The sequence below is a fragment of the Heteronotia binoei genome, chromosome 18 (assembly GCF_032191835.1).
Source record: "Heteronotia binoei isolate CCM8104 ecotype False Entrance Well chromosome 18, APGP_CSIRO_Hbin_v1, whole genome shotgun sequence".
Classification (NCBI taxonomy): Eukaryota; Metazoa; Chordata; class Lepidosauria; order Squamata; family Gekkonidae; genus Heteronotia; species Heteronotia binoei.
The window spans coordinates 45623909-45646278 of record NC_083240.1 but is presented as its reverse complement, the minus strand read 5'-3'; the positions used below and the strand labels follow the sequence as shown (position 1 = coordinate 45646278).

The following is a 22370-nucleotide window of genomic DNA, read 5'->3' as shown; positions in this document are numbered from 1 at the left end:
GCTCCAAAATCTACTGATGATGCCCGGATTAAAGTGGATGTATATGGGAGGTTTCCGCAGCCTGCGGAACAAGCAGCCTTCTTTTCGTTTTTGAACGGAAAGTGGGTTGCCTCTTCTGTGGATGATGCAGCATTGTCAGCATTTTTCCCTTTTGAAGTTTCTTTCTTTGTTTTCAACATCTGCTATCGCTAAGTCTTCAGCAGTTCGCAAACAGAATAAAACAGCACAGACTGTATAGTAAATGATAAACAGATTAAAACAGCAATCATAAACACAAAAATTCCAAATGCACATTAAACAATGAATAAAAATAAATTCAAACCCAACAGTTGAAATTGCATGATTTATTTAAAAAAATACTTTTTACAGGATAAAGGGAATTGGCTAGTAGGTAGTTCTCCCTGGGAAAGTGGTAGCCCTGTGGCAACACAGCCACCGAAAAGGCTCTGCCTTTTTATCCACTTATGTTATTCTTTCAACCATAAGCAGAACCTGCCTGGGGCTGTCTTAAGGTGCAGTGGAGGTGGAGCATCCAGGACAAGCTCCTCCTTCAAGTTTTCACACCTGTCCAAGAGAGTAACCTGCTCTGCTATAGAGATTTCAGCTGGAGAACAGGGTTACCTCTTCAGCAGTGCAACAGGGCTAGTGTTGTGCAGGTGTCAGAGTGTTGAGCTAGGATTTGGGAAAACCAGGTTCAAATCCCCATGCTGCCATGGGAGCTTGCTGAGTTACCTTGGGCCAGTCACACATCCTCAGCCTAACCTCTCTCACAGGCAGGACTTTTTTTGAAGAAAACTTCCAGCAGGAACTCATTTGCATATTAGGCCCCACTTCTGGACATCACCATTGTTTCACACAGGATTTATTTGTAGAAAAACCCAGCATGAAGTCATTTGCATAGTAGGCCACACCCCCTGACACCAAGGCAGCCGGAACTGCGTTCCTGTGCATTCCCGCTCAAAAAAAGCCCTGCTCATAGGGTTTCAATGTGGGTGAAATGGAGAGGGGAGAATGCTGTAAACCACCTTTGGGCCCCATTGGGGAGGAAAATGGGGTATGACTGAAGGAAGTAGCTAACATAAATAAGTGGCCAGCCTGTTGCGTACGTGGTTCTCTCCTTCTGTCTATCAAACACCCCAGGACAAATGAACCACAAGGAAAGGTGGGACATAAGTGTTTTTAAATAGATATACCGTTGAGTTTGGGGGTTTTTAAATTCAGAAGCATCTTTTTCTGTGGTTGGCCAAGCCATGTAACAACAGGCCAATGGTCCTCAGTACAGAAATGCTGATATACCACAGTTCTAACTCCCTGATCCAGAAGCTAAGTAGCACTATAGCAGATGTGCTCTGCCTTCATTAGAAACGACCCCCTTCTCACTCTTCCTAACAAAAAGCCTTGTTTTTTTCTCTGCCTCATCTGTTTTCCATTTGTGTGTATGTATGTGTGTGTCCGTTCCATTTTGCAGATCATCCCACACCATCCCATCCCACCGTGTCTGTCTCCCAAACCTCTGCCTTTCTTGACGACGAGGAGTTTAGTGACTTTATCCAGGGGCCCATGGAACCCCCAGCTCTTATGCCTCCAACCTCTTCCCAGCCTTTTCAGTCTTGCCATCCTTCTTCCCAGGCTGGGCAACGGCTTTCCGAGAAGGCTGTGGCCCAGCCTCTCCCTCCAGTCCAGATTCCAGTGTCCTCCATCTTCCATGGTACCCTTGGACAGGCTCCTTATTTCTCTACTTCTGCAGCTTCTCAAAACACTCAGAAAACAGGTAACCCTTGCCATGTCTTTGGTGGTGGAACAGAAGACGTCAATCCTGATCATGTGATCTTGACCTCTGGGCTTGAGAAATCCCATCTAATCAAAAGCCAAAGAGGGGCAAGGGATTGAAAGGGAATGAAAAGCTTAATGAAATGATGCTGATTTGGGTGGAAATCAGGAAATTTCTTGTGATCAGTTCGATATTGGGGAGGCGCATGGAGGTTATGAAAATGTGGCTACAAATGATAATATGGCAGGAATGCTGGCTGGGACCAAGGGTCTTGAGATGATGTGGCTGAGACTGTAGTTGATGGGCTGTCCATGTGGCATATTTGAAGCATGTGCACTCCTCCTGTGGTGTAAATGGCTATCCATCCAAGGAGGAGATGCACTGAGTAATGGTGCTACTTTGGGAAGGTGCAGACAGATTATTCTGTGCTTCTTCACTAGGAATAAGAGATCATTTGTAGGCCATCATAAAGCTAATGCACACTGAGTTTCCTCTTAACTGAGGCATGCTAGATGGTACTTTTAATCTGTACCTGAAGGACCGTCTCTTCCCATTCTCTTCCAGCCTGCCTGCTAAAATCTGCCTTCCTTGTTTTCTATGCCCACACCTTCAGAGGTGAAGCAGGTGGCAGCTAGCGACAGGGCCTTTTCAGTGGTAGCACCTTGCCTTTGGAATGTACTCCTCTTTGAGGCCTTAGGCACCAGGACAAAACCTTTCTCTTTATTCAGGCTTTTAACTAAGGGGTTTTATATTTTAAAAGCTGTTTTATGTTCTTCTCTGAGCCTGAGTACTGTTTTCATTAATGTCTTTTAGACTGCTCTGTTTTAATGCTAGTTTTATTGACCTTTTTTTGTTAGCTTGTCATTTTTATTGGCTTGTAAGCTGCCTCAAGCAGGTTCTAGAGAGAGGCAGCCTAAGAATTCTCTAAATAAACAATGAAATAATCCCTGGCTATGATGGGGAACTGAACATTAACTGTTCGTGGTTCAACAAGGGAAGGTTGGGGGGGGGGGGGCTTTGTGTTGGGGACAGGAGAGCTGCTGCCTTGTGGCTTCTTCCCTGACTTTAAAAAGCAGTTAAGAGATCAGGATCTTTGCCTCTGTAGTGCTCTGGAGCTGGTGGGAGGGAGGGGAGAAGACAGGGAAGCAAGCACAAACAGTAGCAGAAGTGTTCAATTGTACAAGTTTCTGACCCCCCCCCCCCCACTTGGATTGGGATGTGATTTAGCATGTTTTCTGTGATCTGTATGTAATTAAAAAAAAAAAACTGGGATTAATAAGTATGCCTCGTTAGCTTTACATAGCAAATAAATATCATAGGATCTTATTCCAGTAGTCTAAAGTGAGTGAATTGAAATATTTGATTGGGGGAAAATCATTCAGTTGTGCTTACAGGATTGATAAAGCAGCTGTGTGAGGCAATGGCGGAAGGGGATGCATTTGAGAGGCACTGATGCCCTCTCACCTTCACCTTTTGTCTCTTTGTACAGGAGCCAAGGTAGTAGCCAGTGTCCCTCCCCTCTTGAAGCAGGGCATGCGTTTCAAGTGGGGCTTTCCAAGCTCTCATTTCTTCTGTTGAGGCATGTCTGGGTGATTCCAAAATTACAATCAAATTCAAAACCTTATTTTTTTTGTTGTGAAACTTGCAAATGTTATAAGAAGACACGACGATTCGGCTGTATACACTTCCATTGCATAGTTGAAATTTGGAAGAAAAAAACAACTGAGGTGTGAGAAACTGTTAATGTAATTCTCAACTGCTCAAAGACCTGTGCATAATTTCCCTGTTAATCTGCTTGGGCAACATGAAGCAGCTGGAATTCATACAGAGGTTGGGCAGTCACTATCAGTCATACAGTGCAGTCTTATGGAGGGGGATATTGAAGTTGGCAAGTAGCAGCATCCACTCACCAAAAGTTATGCCACAATTGATTAGTCTTTAAAGTGCCCTGAAATCCCTCTGGGATCTGACAAAAGGGCGCTTTGACTCTAGAAAGCTTATACTCCGCGAATTGTGTTAGTTTGTAAGATCCCTTGTTACTTTTACTTCAACAGAACAAAGTTTGAGTGCAGTGGCACCTTTAAGGCCAACAAAGCACATTTCCTCAGGTAAAATGAAATGGAAGAAATCTTTGTTCTGTTGCTTCAGCTGCCCGCTTGGATCTTACTTCAGTAGAGTTAAACTTCCAGTCGCCAGTTTTGACTTGACTCTGGATCCGTTTGTGCCATTGTAACTGACTTTCTGAAATGACGGTTTTAAACAATGGAATGTTTTCTGCGGAGCATTTTCCAGCACTTTACTTCCCGATGACTGTGCACAAATACACGCCATATAGGGTGAGTGCATATGTAATGTTCCTGATATCTAACAATGGAGATGGGGACTTTACAGTGCACCAGCTCTTTGAATCTGTTGGGGTGTTTGTGCCTGCTTGTTTGGGTACCTAGAGTTCCTTTTTCCTGTCAGGGTGGAGTGGAGCTAGAGTGGGGAGAAGCCCCAACATCCAGCCTGTGAGCCATATACAAATAACCCCTCCTCTGTTTATCTAGGCCAGTCCAGAGAAGAGCAGCCTCCACCCCCTCGCAGTTTGAATGAATTTGGGGAGATTCAAGTCAAATTTAAAATGCCTGAAATTGATCTGGGTGCTGCAGCTCTCCACAGCCCTGACCCAAGGCTGACAGCCAATAACTGCAACCCTTTAGGGGAGCTGGCAGATGGCACCCCGAGAACAGGGGCAGACAAGGCTTCAGACCAAAACCTGTCAGTCGAACAGAGTGGTGAGCAAACTGCATATGTTCAGATACCGCTGGAGTGAGCTAACCTCTTAACACAAGCGCCAGCTTGACTTTGCTCTGAATCCCTGCTTGAATAATGACCACAGTGGAGAGTCCCTTCTCCTTACTCGCACGTAACACAAGCAAGCTACTGCTCTGATTTTAATACCCTGTGTTTCTAAGCCTGAAGCCTAACACATCTTTTTAAATGACTCGGTCTTTATGGTAACCAGTCTTCAGTGCAAATCTTTCCAGTCCGTGCATGCTGTCTTCTGATTCTTGTTATTGTTGTTGTTAACCTTGTGGGTGGGGAAAGGCCCTTTGCCTCCAAGACCCCTGAAGTAGAGAGCTGGCATCATTCAGCAGTGGAGACACTGGACTATGAATCAGAAAGTCCCCGGTTTGAATTTCACCTCTGCCATACGTTCCCTAGCAAGCCTTAGGCAAGCCTGTCTTTCAACCCCTTTCAGAAATGTAGGGTTATTAATACCGTCCTCCTTTATGGGGCTTTTGTGAGCTTTTCAACTCTGTATATTTATAATGCTTCAGGCACTCAAAAAGCCCAATAGAAATACCAAGTGGTATTGCCATTAAATTGAAAAGGAGATATTTAGGGTAGGCAAAAAGTACTTAGCCCAGCATTCAGTCAAATGGTTGAGTTCATTTCCACAATATGTGGTGAGCGTCATCGGTGCTCATGATTGACTTTTGTAGTGGGAGCGAAGATCACTACGTGTCATCACTACGTGTCGTGTCCATAAGCTTTATCAATAATATTGTTCAGCTTGGAATCCTAGTTGAGCACTTCCCCAAGAGTATGGCTCATAGAGAGGTTTTGTTCTCAAGTTTTCTGCTTTGTCTGGCTTGTTGTTTGGATGAACTTTCTTCTAATTAATCTAACAATTGTTGAAGAACTCTACTGGAATTGAATGCTCTCTATCTGCTTAATGAGTGCATAAAGTAACCGTGTTATTTAAGCCTCGTGGGTTTTTTTTTTTAATCTATTTTGGTTGGGTTCTGTGAAGTTAGAACGATAGTATCTACTTACCAAGTGTGAGCTCTAAAATAAAATTGATGTGTCTTCATACAAAACAAGAGACAGCTGTCAGCAGTCAGATGAACATAGGAAGCTGCCTTATACTGAATCAGACCCTCAGTCCATCAAAGTCAGTATTGTCTTCTCAGACTGGCAGCAGCTCTCCAGGGTCTCAAGCTGAGGTTTTTCACACCTATTTGCCTGGACCCTTTTTTGGAGATGCCAGGGATTGAACCTGGGACCTTCTGCTTACCAAGCAGATGCTCTACCACTGAGCCACCGTCCCTTCCCATGCTTGATTTGACCCATGAGATGGCCAGTGAGCTGTTCTCCTGTGAGGCCTTTTCTCATGACACTAATTCCATTTCAATGATTCCCACCACTGGGGAATGCAAGACTCTGCAGTTTGGAAAGGGAGGGATGGGAAGAGTGTTGCCTGAATACGTCTGGCAGCCCTGGGAAGGAAGGTATAGGTATTCTCTAAGCAGAACATTTCTTGATAATGAATGTTTGAAGATAGAAATGTCATCATGACCAAGGAAGTAATTTAATAAACCACATAATAAGCTCCATGGCTGGCTTATTGGCCTGCATTTATTTTCATCAAAATCCAGCAGAGCTGCCAGCTTTTCTTAGAAGCTTGGTGCAGGCGAAAGCCCTGATGTGTCTGTTATATGGAAAATGGGAGGCTGCATTCTAGTGTCAGAGCAAACCTCCACTAGTCTGCACACTGCACATATTTGGACACTCCCTTACCGCTTGTTTCACTCATGAGGCAGGACTGAGGACCTTCTTGTTGATCAAAGTTCAGTCTGTCTTGACATCTTAGTGCAGGCATTTGTCCTGCACGGGGAATTGGAACTTGGTCAAACCACGGAGTTTTGAGTGGTGCTCTTTGAACAAAGGGAAGAGGGAGCCTGAGAGAACTACATGAGCACGGCAGACAAGCTCTGCAGTTGCCTATCACAAACAAACGTGAGTGTTGTGACATGTGACAGTTGTTCTCTCTTCCCGTGTTCATATTTTTGAGCCAAACACATGCCACTTTGATGACACCGCTTCTGGCAATCTGATTCTGTCTTTGAAATGGTTTGATGGGAGCGCTCCAGATGAGTCACCGGCTACAAGTGATGACTCACTAAATGATGGTTCTCTTGTCTGTGTCTTTAGGTGTCGGTGTATTTCCTTCACAGGATCCAATCCAGCAACTGATGCCTCCGTGGATTTACAATGATAGTTTAGTTCCAGGTAATAATATTTAGTAGTAGCAATGCACCTAGAACAAATTGTCATTGTTGGTTTGTTAGAAATGCTGCAGGCTCATCTGCCTTCCTGGAGTCCTTGTAACTAAACCAGCTTTTTTAAAAAAGGATTATTAGTCATTTCCACAAGCTGGAGGTCTAGTAAAAGAGAGAATGAAGCACTGTGCTAGGCAGGGGTCATTTCATAGAAAAATAGGTGGTGGAACTCATTAGGATAACTCATTAGCATATGCCCCCCCTAGCCAAAAGCAACCCTATGCAAAGAAGAAGAGCCCTGGGCGAGTGAGGCCTGCTAGGGCTGGCTAGAGATCCAGCCAGCCCAAGCAGGCCTTGCTCACCTGGGACTCTCCTTGGCCCTCCTCCCCCAGTCAAAAGGCCAGCAAGCCACCCACCACCCAAAATCACATAAGCAGAGAAAGGGTGGGATGGGCTTCTCCAGGGGCTAATGAGGGCTGCTGGGGGCGTGGCAAAGCTGGCTGCCCGCTCTTCTAATCCAGGGATTGTTATGCAGCTGCACCTACTCTTCAATGGACAAGGTAGATGGGGAGGAAGAGGGGGAACCCTCAGAAAGGTTCAGGAGCTGTGCTCCTGTGAGCTCCTGCTGAATTCAAGGCCTGGTGCTAGGTATCAATTAGGCAGCCCTGAATCACAAGCTGATTCCTGCTGCTAAGGTTGTCTCCTCTTCAAGGATTACGTTAAAAGTCTGTCTTCAAATATTATGCAGTGGATTATATCAAAGGGAACTCATTCTCAAAGGAACTCTGTACAAGTTTGTATACAGCCTGATTCTGGCCCTTTATGGAACAGTCAGCATTTGGTTATGCCCAAATTCAGTATTTGTTTGTAATGCAAATTTTGCAAAGCTGCAAAATTTTGATTCTGAAATTGAGAATGTATGTATTGTGTTACTGAAGAGTTGCATTACTAGGATGACAACTCGCATCAATTTTCTGAGAAATCTGTATTAAAAACCAGTGTGGTTGTTTTTGTTTCCATGACAGCAAAACGGGAAGAGGTCAGGTTTGTAATGTCAGCTGGCTGAAACAGTGACCATTCAATAGGAGGGCCATCACTCAGTGGCAAGGCATCTCAGGTGCTGGGAAAGATCTCTTTCTGTGCCTGAGATCCTAGTGGTCCTCTGCTAGTTGTAGGAGACCATCTGACTCCATTATGAGGCAGTGTTGGGAACTTCTCGGTTGCCAGACCCAAGTTCCATTTTGGTGGAGAGGGCTGGCTGGGCACTCTCCTGGCCAGGAAGAGAGAGACGCACACAAACCGATGCTCCCTCGCAAGTTCTGTTTATTAGATTTCAAGTAGAGAATTGTAAAGACACACTCTGAACATATAAAGAAAGATACAGAAAGATAAAGAAGGATTAAGGAATATATTCTGGCTACATATCAAGGCCCAGTGTCAGCACATGGCATTGATGAGAAACCCCAACTATTAGAGGTATATATCTTCCTTGGACCTATAGCTGCTAACATACCTACTGATGTATAGATGCAGTAAATGTGGTGCAGGACAAACTGGAATTGACCAAAACTGACCAGATGTACTGACCCAAATCCCTCCTTTCTATCTCGGGGGCAGAGGAGTCAAGAAAGTCAGGGAAAGTTAAGGTAGTTCAGAGAGTCAAGGAAGCTAGTTTCAGATAATCTGTCTAATTAAACTTTAACAGTGGCACCTCTAACTCCAGGAATGTATAAACATCCTCTAAGGCAAAAATAATGTGCAAGATTATCGGTACCAAAAGGCCACAACACCAGCAGAGTTCTGCAGCCTCCTGGGAAACAGAACCAAAGATTCAATTATAGAACCTAATTTTAAAGTAACAGGTTTAGCAGGGTGTGAGGCTCAATTCAGTCCTAATTCTGCAACAGACAGCTTCATGTGACTGGACTTCGTATGCTTTGTAATTTAGAAAAGAAATGATGCCAATATAAGAGAACCTTCATTTTGAGGCAAGAATAGCCAAATTATGTATGTCTTTTAAAATGGCATAGCCAGTTTTGGTGGGGGGGGTTGCTTCTATAATCTGTTTTGCATCCACTGACCACTTGGAAGGAGTCCTGTAGAACTATACACCTCGTAACCAATAGATGCTGGCAAAGTTCAGTGTCTAAGAGGGGGGTCCCAGGTTTGGGTTTCTGTTTAACTCACACTGTTGCCAGAGAGGCAACAGTTGTTGGAGGGAAGGGCAATGAAGATATTTCCACCTTCAGTCATTATGTGTGCAACTTCTAGATAAGCAAGGGGGATGTGTTATAACTGCTTGAGCAACCTTGCTAATTATAGGATGAGGGAGACTTGTCTTGGCAGTAGTATGTAAGATCTAGGGGTCTTAGTGGACCATATACTGAACATGAGTCAGCAGTGTGATGTGGTGGCTAAAAAGGCAAATGCAATTTTGGGCTGTATCAACAGAAGTATAAAGTCCAGATCATGTGAAGTGATGGTATCGTTATACTCTTCTCTGGTAAGACCTCATCTGGAGTATTGTGTTCGGTTTTGGGCACCACATTTTAAGAAGAACATAGAACAAGGGTGGCCAACGGTAGCTCTCCAGATGTTTTTTTGCCTACAACTCCCATCAGCCCCAGCCATTGGCCATGCTGGCTGGGACTGATGGGAGTTGTAGGCCAAAAAAAATATGGAGAGCTACCATTGGCCACCCCTGATATAGAACAAGCCAAAGGAGGGCAGCAAAGATGGTGAGGGGTCTGGAGACCAAGTCCTATGAGAAAAAGTTGAAGGAGCTGAATGTGTTTAGCCTGGAGAGGAGACAGCTGAGAGGTGACACGATCACCATCTTAAAGAACTTGAAGGGCTGTCATATAGAGGGTGGTGAAGAATTGTTTTCTGTTGCCCCAGAAGGTCGGACCAGAACCAACAGGTTGATATTAAATCAGAGGAAGAATTTCCTGACAGAGCAGTTCCTCAGTGGAGCAAGTTTCCTTGGGAGGTGGTGGGCTCTCCTTTTTTGGAGCTTTTTAAAGATAGGCTAGATGGCCATCTGACAGCAATGCTAATCCTGTGAATTTAGAGGGAGGTGCATTTCCTGCATTGTGCAGGGAGTTGGACTAGATGACCCTGGGGGGTCCCTTCCAACTCTATGATTCTATAAGTCCACAAAGCTGCTAGTCCACAAAACCTTTCACTGTCCCACCTCAGCCACACATAGCCCTGTTAGTTGTAGCACGTCAGTGACTTGAAAGTGAAAAAAAAACCATCCACTTCTCATTTATGAGAGCTCTCCTGCTGTTTTATTCCGCAAAGATGCCCAGCAAAGCAGCTATTAATACACTTGGAGTGGTGTGATAACTCATAGGCATCACCAGCATTCTCTTCAGATAAGTCCTGTGTTGGACCATGTCAGTGCTTGCAGACTTATATTCTGAACACAAAATAGTCTGAATAATTCCAAGTATGTCTGCTTCCTTCTTTACAGATCTGTACAAGAAAATTTTAGAAACCGCTATGACGCCTACTGGGATAGACACTGGCAAACTCTATCCTGTTCTGATGTCGTCAGGGCTTCCCAGAGAGACTCTTGGGCAAATATGGGCCTTAGCCAATCGTACCACACCTGGGAAGCTTACGAAGGAAGAACTGTATACAGTTCTGGCTATGATAGCCATAACTCAGGTAAGGGAGTGAATGAGAGTTTTGGGACAAAGAGGAAGGAAGAACATTTCTTGTCCCACTTTCTGTTTGCAGCAGGGAGCTGTGGCTGGGGCTCAGAGGCAGGGAATATGCTTTGCATGCAGAAGTTCCAGGTTCGTTCCCCAGCATCTCTGTCTGAAAAAAGGTCCAGGTAGTAGATGAACATATATATGAACATATTAAGCTGCCTTCTACTGAATCAGACCCTTGGTCCATCAAAGTCAGTATTGTCTTTTCAGACTGGCAGCGGTTCTCCAGGGTCTCAAGCTGAGGTTTTTCACACCTATTTGCCTGGACCCTTTTTTGGAGATGCCGAGGATTGAACCTGGGACCTTCTGCTTCCCAAGCAGATGCTCTACCACTGAGCCACCGTCCCTCCCCGTAAAAGACTTCAGCCAAAGGCCCTGGAGAGCCACTGCCAGAAAACAGAAAATGCTGACCTTGATAGACCAAGGGTCTGATTTGATAGAAGATACATTCGTGTTGTGTATGAATGCTTGTATCAGGAATCAAGCAGTCCTGTGGCAAGAGTGGTAAAGCTGCAGTGCTGCAGTCCTAAGCTCTGCTCACAACCTGAGTTCGATCCCAGCAGAAGCTGGGTTCAGGTAGCTGGCTCAAGGTTGACTCAACCTGCCATCCTTCTAAGTTCAGTAAAATGAGTCCCCAGCTTGTTGGGGGGGAAGTGTAGATGACTGGGGAAGGCAATGGGAAACCACCCCATTAAAAAGTCTGCCGTGAAAACGTCATGATGCGACGTCATACCAGAGTCGGAAACGACTGGGGCTTGCACAGGGGACTGCCTTTACCTTTAACTTTATCAGTAATCAATCTGGGTTACTTGGATTTCTCTGACTTCAGAGGCCTGTTGCAACCCTAATGCTTCTAATCGCTGCCAGTGGTAAAGGGATCAGAAGCAGGCTGTGGGATCTCATGTTAATTCCTTGCCACTCTGAACCGTGGTTATCCACGTCTGTACCAGATTTATACATATGTTCATCACATTTTTATCCCATCTTTCTCCAAGGAGCTCAGGGCACTTTACAGTGTTCTTCCCTTTATGCTCACAAGAATCCTGTGAGACAGGTTAGGCTGATACAGAATGACTAGCCCCAAATCATTCAGTGAGCTTCATCACAAAGTGGGGATTTGAACCTCACATAGCCCATTCACCATTGTACCACATTGGTTGTGTTCTAGTTTAAACCATGATTCTGTTATGGCCAATGTTTGCAGTGCAGCTTTGGACTCCAGTTAGAGGGGACCCTGTTTAGACTTATGGTTCAGGTTGGTGCATAGCCCATAACCATTGTGAAGGAACAGGCTTGCAAGCCTCTCCTTTTGGGTTGGTGCCCAGGAGATCAGAAAACCTGCAGCCATCCCAGGCCTCTCTTCAGCACCGCCATCCTTTCCTCTCATCTCTGAGGGATGGGGAAAACCATCCGGGGAACTCCCCCGGCTGCCAGCAGCTCTGAAAGTATCTCCTGCTGAATGGAGTTGCAGATCTAGCACTGTGTGTCTGTGTTGCCATTTAGAGGCTCTGCCTAGTTAACATGTCTCTCCTGCTTCACTGCTGTGAGTTAGCATGGAGGCAATTTATCACAACTGCAATTTTGAGCTATTGGGCAAGTTTGCCCACTACTTCTTCCCCATACCACACCGCAGGTAGCAAGATTGAATAGGTGCAGTGTGCTTCATCAATGGAATACTACTTGCAGTGGTGCATAACCTACTTAGCAGGATTGTTTTTCCTTGGATCCTAAGTTTTTTCTTTGCTATGACCCAGATCTGTATCAAATCCGTCTGATTTGTATACCCTGCCTGTCCTTGAAGGAACCCAAGGGCAACATACATAGTTTTTTGTTTGTTTTGTTCTCACAATAACCCTCAAAGACAGCGGGAGACTGGCCAGCAGTCACCTGCCAAGTGAGCTTTGTGACTGAGCAGGATCTGACTCAGACCTCCTGAGTCCTAGACCGATTTCCCATGAGCCTTATGCCGCTCTCACTCTCCTCTTCTCTGTGGGGTTTCACGCAGATTTCACACTATCTGCCCCGGGGCTGCACCTCACTCCGCCTCATTTGCACAGCAAACAAGATCCTCTAAAAACCAGTTTTCGTTTGCCATGTGAAAAAGGTGAAGCTAGGAGCAGCCCCGGGGCAAATAGTGTGAAATCTGACGGAAGCCCTGCGGAGAAGAGGAGCGTGAGAACGGCATAAGTCTAGTGGGAAATCGGTCCCCATTTGATATTCACTGAATTAAACCAGCCGTCCATTTCCAAACTATATAATGCTTTTCTGTTTGCTTTCCATTTGCTTGCTTGCAGAGGGGAGTTCCAGCCATGAGTCCTGATGTTTTAAACCAGTTCCCATCTGCCCCGATCCCTACGCTAAGCGGGTTTCCAGTGGCCATCCCTGTCACAGTGAGCCAGCAGCCGATGATGTCCCCGGGACCACCAGCTTCCATGCCTCTTAGTATCGGGCCCTCAGTCGTGGGGCTCAACTTGGCCGCACCAGTTGGTGGAGCCGCAGCGCAGGGTTCCGGTGGCTTTCTGCAGTCTTTCCCTGCACATCAGGTTAGTGCTGCCTCTGATGTATAATAGATGAGCATTATTCTCGAATCAGGCTTAGAGCAGCTAGTAGCTAATTTTAAGTGATCCAGCCCAGATGTCAAAAGGGTGCTTTAATGTGCCCTATTTAAAATCCTTTATTTTCTGCAGCCACTTCTAAGGTTTGTTGTTGCTGTTTCTGCTGTAGTTCTACTCAAAGATACTCCCAGCAAGAGTGGGGTCAATTTGATTGGCATCACTTCTCCATCTCATTGGTGGTGCTGTGTGGTTCAGTGGCCCTCAAAGCCCTGCTCATGCGTGGCTCAGTCTGTCTAGAGCTGTAAGTCCCAAACTCCGTGTCACAAGACACCAGGTACTTGATGTTACCCACAGTACTCCCTCTAAGCCGTGTAGTCTTGTGAGCAAAAATTCTACTTGGTGAGCAATTGGCATTCAAGTTGTGGGTGAGCAATTTGGCTGCTTCATAAATTAGTTTGCTCTGGGGCCATTTTTCCTGAGCTAAGACAAAAATGTGTGTGCCGGAGGCTAAAAAAGTGTGAGCTAGCTGACAGTAACTTAATTTAGAAGGAACATTGGTCACTGATGAATTTTTTTGAGCGCAGTGTTTACCCACACAACGGCTGTCTGATACGTCTCTGCACAAGATGATGCTCTGCTGTTGCCTCCTTTCAGATTTGTCATAGTGCTTATTTATGAAGAGTGTCAGGGTTCACACACTGAGTTGGATATAGCAATGTGTGAGTTGAAAAGAAAATGCACCTCTCACAATTCCATGGTGCCAGCAACACGCAGCACCTCGGTGTAACTTTTGATAAAGCAACAGTGTGCCCACGAAGCAAATAAAATATGCAATAAATGCTTTGCCTCGTTTTTTTAAAATTTGATTTGATTTTGAAGTCATAGCAGAAGAAATGCAGCCTATTCTGTCTTGCCCACACAGAAAAGATAGCAGAGAGAACCACTGGAGAGCCAGTTTGGTGTAGTGGTTAAGTGTGCAGACTCTTATCTGGGAGAACCGGGTTTGATTCCCCACTACTCCACTCGCACCTGCTGGAATGGCCTTGGGTCAGCCATAGCTCTGGCAGAGGTTGTCCTTGAAAGGGCAGCTGCTGTGAGAGCCTTCTCCAGCCCCACCCACCTCACAGGGTGTCTGTTGTGGGGGAGGGAGATAAAGGAGATTGTGAGCCGCTCTGAGACTCTTCGGAGTGGAGGGCGGGATATAAATCCAATATCTTCTTCTTCTTCTTCTTACTTTCACTTAGAGAAAGCAGACAGCAAGGAGTGGTTTAAGTATTTCTGTATGCTTAAGTTCTCCCTAAGAGGCGGAGGACATCTTGGGTGTTTCCCACCGTCCAATCAGGGAGGCAGGAATCTTAAAAAACTTCCCCTTCCTGTGGATGTGGGAACCACCCTCCTTCCAGTTTATTTCCTGCCTCGACAGGGAGTAGCAGCGTTTAGGCTAGGTTCCTACCCTTTCTCATTACTTGCCTATCTCTTTAAAAAAAAAAAAAAAAAAGATACTTTTTCTTTCCCCTCAGTTCCTACCTTGTTGTTCATCTCCTGATATTCTACCTCAGATTTTTTTTCTGCCTTCTCAATCCGTCCTTCAGTCCCTCTCAGCTTCTCTGCCTCCTTTCCCCCCCCCCCCACTTTCTTCAGCGCTTCAGAAGCGGCGCGGCTGTTTAAACTCAAGCCGCGGCCGAGCGCACAGCATTCAAGCCGCAGAGGAGAGGGAAAATGACGCGTCGGTCAAGAGACGCGTTCATGGACGACGACCTGGTTCCTGACGCCTGGCGCGGAACCGAGAGGCCCGCCTCCGGAGCCGGCATGTCTTCTAAGCTTGCCTCGGCTACCGGCAACGTGCCCTGTAGGGGCGAGAAAACCCAAAGGCGAACGCAGGCGGCGCTGGTCTTCCCCAGCCACGGAGGAGGCTTCCTCGTCAGGGCTCTTCCCCACTGGCAGCGGCCATCTTGGGGAGCGCAAAAAGGCGCGAAACGGGGACAGACCTCAGCCATGCAGCTTCCAGACGCAGGAACGTCCCGATGCCAACCTCCTGGCGGGAGACTCAGTTGCAGATGTGATCCAACCTGCGCTGGAAGCCACGCAGACCTGCCAGCCCCAGTCGGGCTTGGGTAACGTACCCTTTACGGGGCCCTCCTTTTTTACTGAGTTTCTTGAATCAATAAAGCAGACGGTGGGGGCAGCAGTCAGGGCATCTGGCCATAGGAGACCCAGGTCCCCCAGGTCCAGTTCCCCCTCCAGATCACCTTCTCCAAAGAGGTCCAGAGGTAGCTCCAGCCACCATAGGGTTTCAAAGAAACCTCTGCTCTGTGACCAGATGGAGAGCGAAAGATCCATTTCTGAGACCCACTCTCATGATTCCTATGGGGGAGATCGGGAGGAGGGCGAATTCTTATCTGATGAGGAGATAGAGGACGTTGCAGTTCCGGAACCCTCATCACGTTTTTTTTTTCAAGGCAAAAGAGTTCCAACCTCTTTTAGCCAAGGTGCTGTCTGCTCTAGACTTACAAGCATCACCCGAGGAGCAGGAGTCTCCCCACCCACTAGCCAACCCCAGAAACAAACCCAAGGGAAATACGGAGTTTCTCCCCAGATTCAGATCCTCTGAAAAGGTTTTTCCCTTCCCTGAGTTCTTTGAGCGTCAGTTGAAATCTGAGTGGGCCAAACCTAGTACCAACAGACAGGTACCCAATTCTATCAAGAAGCTCTATGAATTACCTGCCTTTGCTAACGATATGCTGCAAGTACCATTGGTGGATGCACCAATCGCAGCCTTACAGTCTGTTAGCCTAACAGCCTTACAGTCTGTTAGCTGAGGATGGCCATGGCTCGGTGCGAGACAACTGGGACAAAAAGATAGACTTGGCCTTGAAGAGGAGCCACGAAGCTACGGCTCTGGCCATCAAGGCAGCTGCGGCCACCTCTATAGTTTCCAGAGCAGCGATCGTCTGGATAAGACGGCTTACTCAGCTACTGCCGGACGTGGATAAACGGGTCCTGGAAGGTACCAGCAGACTCCTTAGGGCCTCCGAATTTTCAGCGGATGCCTCATTAGATGCCCTCACTTTCTCCGCTAGAGCAATGGCATCAAGCACTGTAGCAAGGCGGGGGTTATGGCTCCGGGCTTGGCCGGCAGACGTGCACTCAAGGTCCATCGTGTCAGCATACCCATTCCAGGGAGAAAAGCTATTTGGAGACACCCTGGATAAGATCCTGGTGGAAACACGGGATAAGAAAAAGGCCATGCCCAAGTATCTGCGACGCTCCGATAAGAGAAGCTTCGGGTCTGGTTCCTTTCGTGCCTCCTCCAGCTTCTCCAAACCAAAACAGGACTTCAGAAGAACAACCTGGGGACAGTCCAAACAGAGTTTCCAAAAGGGCTTCTCCAATTCACGATTCCAGAGGAATCAGCCCGATAGGTCCGACAAATTTGAGAAGGGCCCCAAGCCCAACAAAGCATGACTGGAATTCTATTCCAGTGGGGGGCCGTCTACTACACTTCCAGCAGGCCTGGGCGGCCTCGAGGGTCGATGCTTGGACGTTGGAAATTGTTTCATGGGGTTACCCCATAGAATTCAAAAGGGCACCTCCTGTTCGTTACTTGGTGTCTCCTCTTCACTCAAACCCAGAACAAAAAAGCATCACCCTCAAAGCAACTCAACATTTGCTGCAAATGGCAATGATAGAACCTGTTCCTCCATTGCAGAGAGGTCAAGGCGTCTATTCCATCTTCTTCACGGTGCCCAAGAAAAACGGGGGCTGGAGAGCGATTCTAGACCTGAAATTTTTTAAACAGACATATCAACCTCCGTCACTTCAGGATGGAGTCCATCAAATCTATAACGGAGTCCCTGCACCATCAGGACTACATGTCTTCTCTGGGCCTAACAGAGGCATATCTGCACATTCCAATCCTCCCAGCACATCGCAAGTTTCTTCGTTTTTTGCGTAAATGGGACTCACTACCAATTCAGAGCCTTACCCTTCGGCCTGGCGACGGCACCACGGGTGTTCACCAAGGTGTTGGTGAACCTGATTGCAATCCTCAAACAGAGAGGGATACATGTGCACCCCTTCCTCGACGACCTGCTGATAAGATCCTCGTTGAGGGAGAGTGCGGAGCAGGACGTTATACACACCATATCCTGTCTTCAACAACACGGGTTCATAATCAACACTCCCAAGAGTCATTTACAACCGTCCCAGAGGCTACAACATCTGGGTATGGTCATCGACACAAGGATGAATTCTGTTTTCCTCCCAGAAGACAAGATACTGAGGACCAAGGCATTGGTGCTCCAGTTAGTGCGGGAACCATTGTCATCTCTCCAGACCCTGGCACGACTTATGGGTCTTCTAGTCTCAAATCTGGAGGTGCTACAATGGGGTCGCTTTTCACACCAGACAACTTCAGATGTTTTTGCGCCCTTATCAGATCCAGATCATGGAGAAGCGCCCTATGTCGTTGTCTGTTCCCAAGAAGGTCAAGGAGAGTCTCCTGTGGTGGACGAAGGACCACAACCTGCGTCAGGGGAGAACGTTCCTCGTAGAGAAGGAAATACAGCTCCTTTCGGACGCCAGACTTTCAGGTTGGGGGGCGACCCTCAACGAGATACCTACCCAGGGCCAGTGGACACCCGAGGAGGCGAATCTTCCCATCAACCTTCTGGAACTCCGTGCGAACGGACAATATCGCTGCCAAGGCCTATTTAAACAACCAAGGGGGGTCCAGGTCGACTTCCCTTCGCAAGGAGGCCGTGAAACTGTTCGAATGGGCGGAGAGACATCTAAAGTCCATAAGGGCGGAGCATATCAAGGGGACTTGCAATATCAAGGCGGACTGGCTCAGCCGGGAGAGCATTCAATCGGGAGAGTGGTCTCCCAACAAGAAGCTTTTCTTAACGCTTCGGCCCGCCGGTGTTGGACCTCTTTGCGTCTTCTCAGAACCACCAGCTTCCTCGATTCTACACGAGGTACTACCACTACCAAGCGGAGGCCACGGACGCATTAACTTCTCCCTGGCCGCAAGGCCTTCTATACGCCTTTCCCCCAATCCCGATCATTCCGAGGTTGCTCAGAAGGATCAGGCTGCTAAGGGCCGACGTCATTCTGGTTGCTTCCTGGTGGCCGCGACGTCACTGGTTCTCATCAATCCAACAGATGTCAGTAGCGGAGCCGCTTCACTTACCAATCTGTCCAGACATGCTGTTACAGGGCCCGGTGTGGCATCCTCATACAGACTGGCTGAGGTTGACCGCTTGGAGGTTGAACGGCGCTCTCTCCTAGATCTTGGTTATGCAAGTGACGTGACGATCACCATCCTAGCATCCAGAAAAAGCTCCACAACGCGGATCTATGACATGTCCTGGAAAGCCTTCCACAGATGGTGTCGGAGAAAAGCCGTGGACCCGTTGCATCCTTCTGTCCCCAAGATCCTACAGTTCCTTCAGGACGGTCTCCATTCTGGATTGAAGCCAGCTACCCTCAAACGTCAGGTGGCAACCTTATCCTCAGTTCTCCAGCAGGTGGACGGCGTGGACCTCTCATCTCACCCCCATATTCGACGCTTCCTTAGAGGAGCCTCCATGAGTTCTCCACCACAAGTACATCGGTTTCCTACCTGGAGATTGAACCTGGTACTCTCGGCCCTAACAGGTCCTCCTTTCGAGCCCTTAAGTTCTGTATTCCTAAAGTTCATGCGTATGAAGACCATCTTTCTGGTGGCAATAACATCAGCCAGAAGAGTTTCAGAGATCGGGGCCTTATCGGTTAAGAGGGAACTGTGTGTGTGTTCCACAAGGACAAGGTGGTCCTCTATCCGGACCCTACCTTCCAACCGAAGGTCTCTTCTAGATTCCATCAGAGTCAAGAGATCAACTTACCATCCTTCTGTCCGGATCCCAAGCATCCCAAGGAGCGCACATGGCATACCTTAGACGTGCGAAGAGCAATTAAGGTCTATCTTACAAAACTGAATCTATCCGAAATTTAGACTTCATGTTCATTAATATAGCGGCTCCTAGACTGGGACAGAAGATGTCCAAATCAGCAATTAGCTACGCCATCAAGCAGTGTATATCGGAGGCGTATAAGGCATTAAACCTTCAAGTACCACCAGGGATCACTGCACACTCAACCAGGAGTGCGGCCACCAATGCTGCCTTCAACAGGAATGCCTCCATAGAGGAGGTGTGCAAGGCAGCTACGTGGGCATCTATCTCCACTTTCATCCGACACTATAAGTTGAACGCATATGTGTCGGCGGACGCAACTTTGGCAGACGAATCCTGCAACACGTGCTGCCTGAGTAGGACGATCCCACCCTGTATGACATACTGCTATGGGAGCATCCAAGATGTCCTCCGCCTCTTAGGGAGAACGACCCTTGGCACTTACCGTGAGGGGTCCTTCTCCTAAGAGGACAGGAGGACATCTTGCCCTCCCCTTCTTCTATCGTCCTACCCTGGGCAGCATCTATGTATCTGGATCTAACTTCTTCTCCTGTAGTCTCACCTACAGCTGTTGATTACTCTTTAACACAGGCTACCTGTAGTTTACATGTTTTTTCTCAGTTTCTATACGAGTTTATTTCAGTCGGTTTGGGAGGCTCATGCCAAGTTTTTGTACCGACCACCAGTTAGCTCACCTTTTTGCATAGCAGCGATGGTTGCAAGAGTTCTTTACTGCTTCTCGGAGTCACCCGAACTGGAAGGAGGGTGGTTCCCACATCCACAGGAAGGGGAAGTTTTTTAAGATTCCTGCCTCCCTGATTGGACGGTGGGAAACACCCAAGATGTCCTCCTGTCCTCTTAGGAGAAGGACCCCTCACGGTAAGTGCCAAGGGTCGTTCTATGCTGCGTGCAGTTTTGTTTCATGTGATCCAGTTTATGATCTCACATAACAGGGGAAGCCCAGGCTGAGAGAATAGTGATCATTTGCATGAGGTTGCCTATTAGGGCCAGTCTACGCATCGTGGTGGACTTGGGTCCAACTATGGCTGCCAGTGCCATTTTAGAAGAAAATTTAGCCATTGAAGAATTGCCTCAAGACCACATTGCAACAGCACCCGATGATCCCCCCTACCTCCCGTATGCATCTTTCCAATTTCCAGTACAGCCGGCAGGGGGAGTGCAGTTTCCACACTTCAAAAGGCACAGAGGAAGGAAACTAGATGGCTTGAGCCACCAGACCACAATTTTAGCAGCTGAATTTTCCTCTGAAATGGCATTGGTGGCTATGGGGTTGGATCTATATTCATAGTAATGTGCAGCTTGACTCTCGCAATGGCTGCGCTCTTGAAAGGTGTGGGCTGTCCCAGAATACAGATCATTCTCGTAGCTGCTAAGGTGCATCTGCTCATTTAATGTAGAAATGTATTGTTAGACTTTAATAGAGCCTTTGGTGTGAATTGCATCTAATGTAAAAACAGTTTATAATCTGGGAAGAATTCTTGCCCATTTCTCATTTGATTGTTAAATTTTAAACAGGTCCCCATCAGGCAGGTTTCCAAACCAGCACATTTATTTGTTATGCCACTTCAACCAGGGAAGCTGCCCCAGGTGGTTTACAAAACAAAAATACTATGATCATAACACTTTAGAAGCTATTAATTAAAATTAATTTAATGAATAAAAATTCAGGATTAAAATCCAGTTTTAAAAACCCCAGGCAAAGCCAAAAAAAAAAAGCATCTTAAATTAACTGTTTTCAGACTAAAAAGCACACCATAAAATGGAGTCACAAGATTAGCCCCTTAAAATGTAAAAGTACCTCTTCTTGGAATGTTTAAAACAGGGTTCCCCGGCTCTTTTTGTGCCTGCGGGCATCGGTGGAATTCTGACACAGCACAGTGGGCACAGTTGCAAAATGGCCGCCACAAACAGCTGCTGCAGGAGGCAGAGCCAGCCACAAAATGGCTGCCACAACTTACCTTCAGTCACACAGTGAAGGTCCTTGTGCTTTGGTAGCAGCTGCTGCCAAAACAACCTCTTTAGAAATGGGCACTGCCAGTCAATCTCCAATGGCCAGTCAGAAGCCTTGCTGGGCAAAAGCCACACCCACTTTCTAAAAACACTCAGGCTCTAGGAAAGACATTGGTGGGTGCCCACAGGCACCACGTTAGGGATCCATGGTTTAAAGTAAACTTTGGCAATGTCCATGGTGCTGACTGTAAGTCTTGTGATGTTATTTACTCTCCAAAAGAACACCGAATCAATCGGATCTTTTTAAAAACAGACTTTCATGACAGAGGCTTTTTTCAGTGATTTTTTCCTTCCCAAAGGAGCTTCCCCCTCTGCCTGCCACCACTTCATCATCTTTCCTGTGTATTGCAGAGGTCTCTGACTGTGCCTGTGGTTCTGTTGTACTTGTTTGAGAAAGGGTTCTGTGAGTTTGTCTTTTTCCTTAAGGCATCTTACTGTTCAGGTGCAAAACTGAAATGCTTCCAGGTTTAATATGGGGAAAAAATGCTCCTTTACTAAGGGTCAATTTAGGGCCAGGTGGTCTCTTGGGGTGCCCAGGGAGGGGAGCTAGGGAGGACTTGAAGGGGAGCTAGGGAGGACTTGCAGTAGGCTTTAACTGAAGTATCCGCTGGAGAGCTGAAGCAAGTAGCAGAGGTTCAGTGTTCCAGCCAGTGTTGATGCCCGATTCAGTTTCTTGAGGCCAGTGCCTTTCAGCTTAATTTTGAAAGCTTCTTAAGCTTAGAGGAAACAAAGTTCTTTTATGTGCTTCTATATGGCACGGATAAATACAGATTTACAAATCCTAGCATGCAAATTAATCATACGACAGGGATAAACCAGGCTTGCAAATCTCGCCTTGGAAGTTGTGAACCAGGCTATAAATGCAATCGAAAAGACGCTGAACGAGCTTCAGTGGGGGTGCAGAAGGCTTTCTTTGCCTGAGCCCCACGGGGTCTGTGGCTGGCCCTAACCCTTGGCTTGTGAGGAATTCATGCTGGTGTATGTAAAAAATGTAAATAATGGATTGCCCGAAGAAAGCTTCACGGTCTCATATAATTTAGGCAGCCAAACCAGAAGATGACGATTTCCAGGATTTCCAAGATGCTTCCAAGTCTGGGGGGCTTGATGATACTTTCACGGATTTCCAAGGAGATGTGTCTGGATCTACCAAGACTACCACTGCACAGCACCGGAGCAGGTAGAAATTAAGCTGTGATTTCTTATTTAGGTGTATGCTTATTTGTGTGCTCTTAAAGTATATTAGAGGATCCAGCAGTACCAGTGTGCCTGAATGGTCCTGCTTTACTCTAAGT

General features: G+C 46.9%; 1 protein-coding gene across 9 annotated transcripts in view; it reads left to right on the top strand.

The window, feature by feature from the left end:
• SYNRG (synergin gamma) overlaps window positions 1-22370 on the top strand; it is an 82801-nt gene that overhangs the window by 5594 nt on the left and 54837 nt on the right. For 4 of the 9 annotated variants that reach the window (XM_060258751.1, XM_060258749.1, XM_060258750.1 and 1 more), the window contains exons 6-11: window positions 1469-1771; window positions 4321-4548; window positions 6752-6829; window positions 10295-10491; window positions 12833-13081; window positions 22119-22255. In XM_060258751.1, coding sequence (XP_060114734.1) covers window positions 1469-1771; window positions 4321-4548; window positions 6752-6829; window positions 10295-10491; window positions 12833-13081; window positions 22119-22255 — 1192 coding nt within the window. The remainder of the gene's footprint in view (window positions 1-1468; window positions 1772-4320; window positions 4549-6751; window positions 6830-10294; window positions 10492-12832; window positions 13082-22118; window positions 22256-22370) is intronic. The other 5 variants (XM_060258756.1, XM_060258755.1, XM_060258754.1 and 2 more) reach the window with 3 other exon arrangements.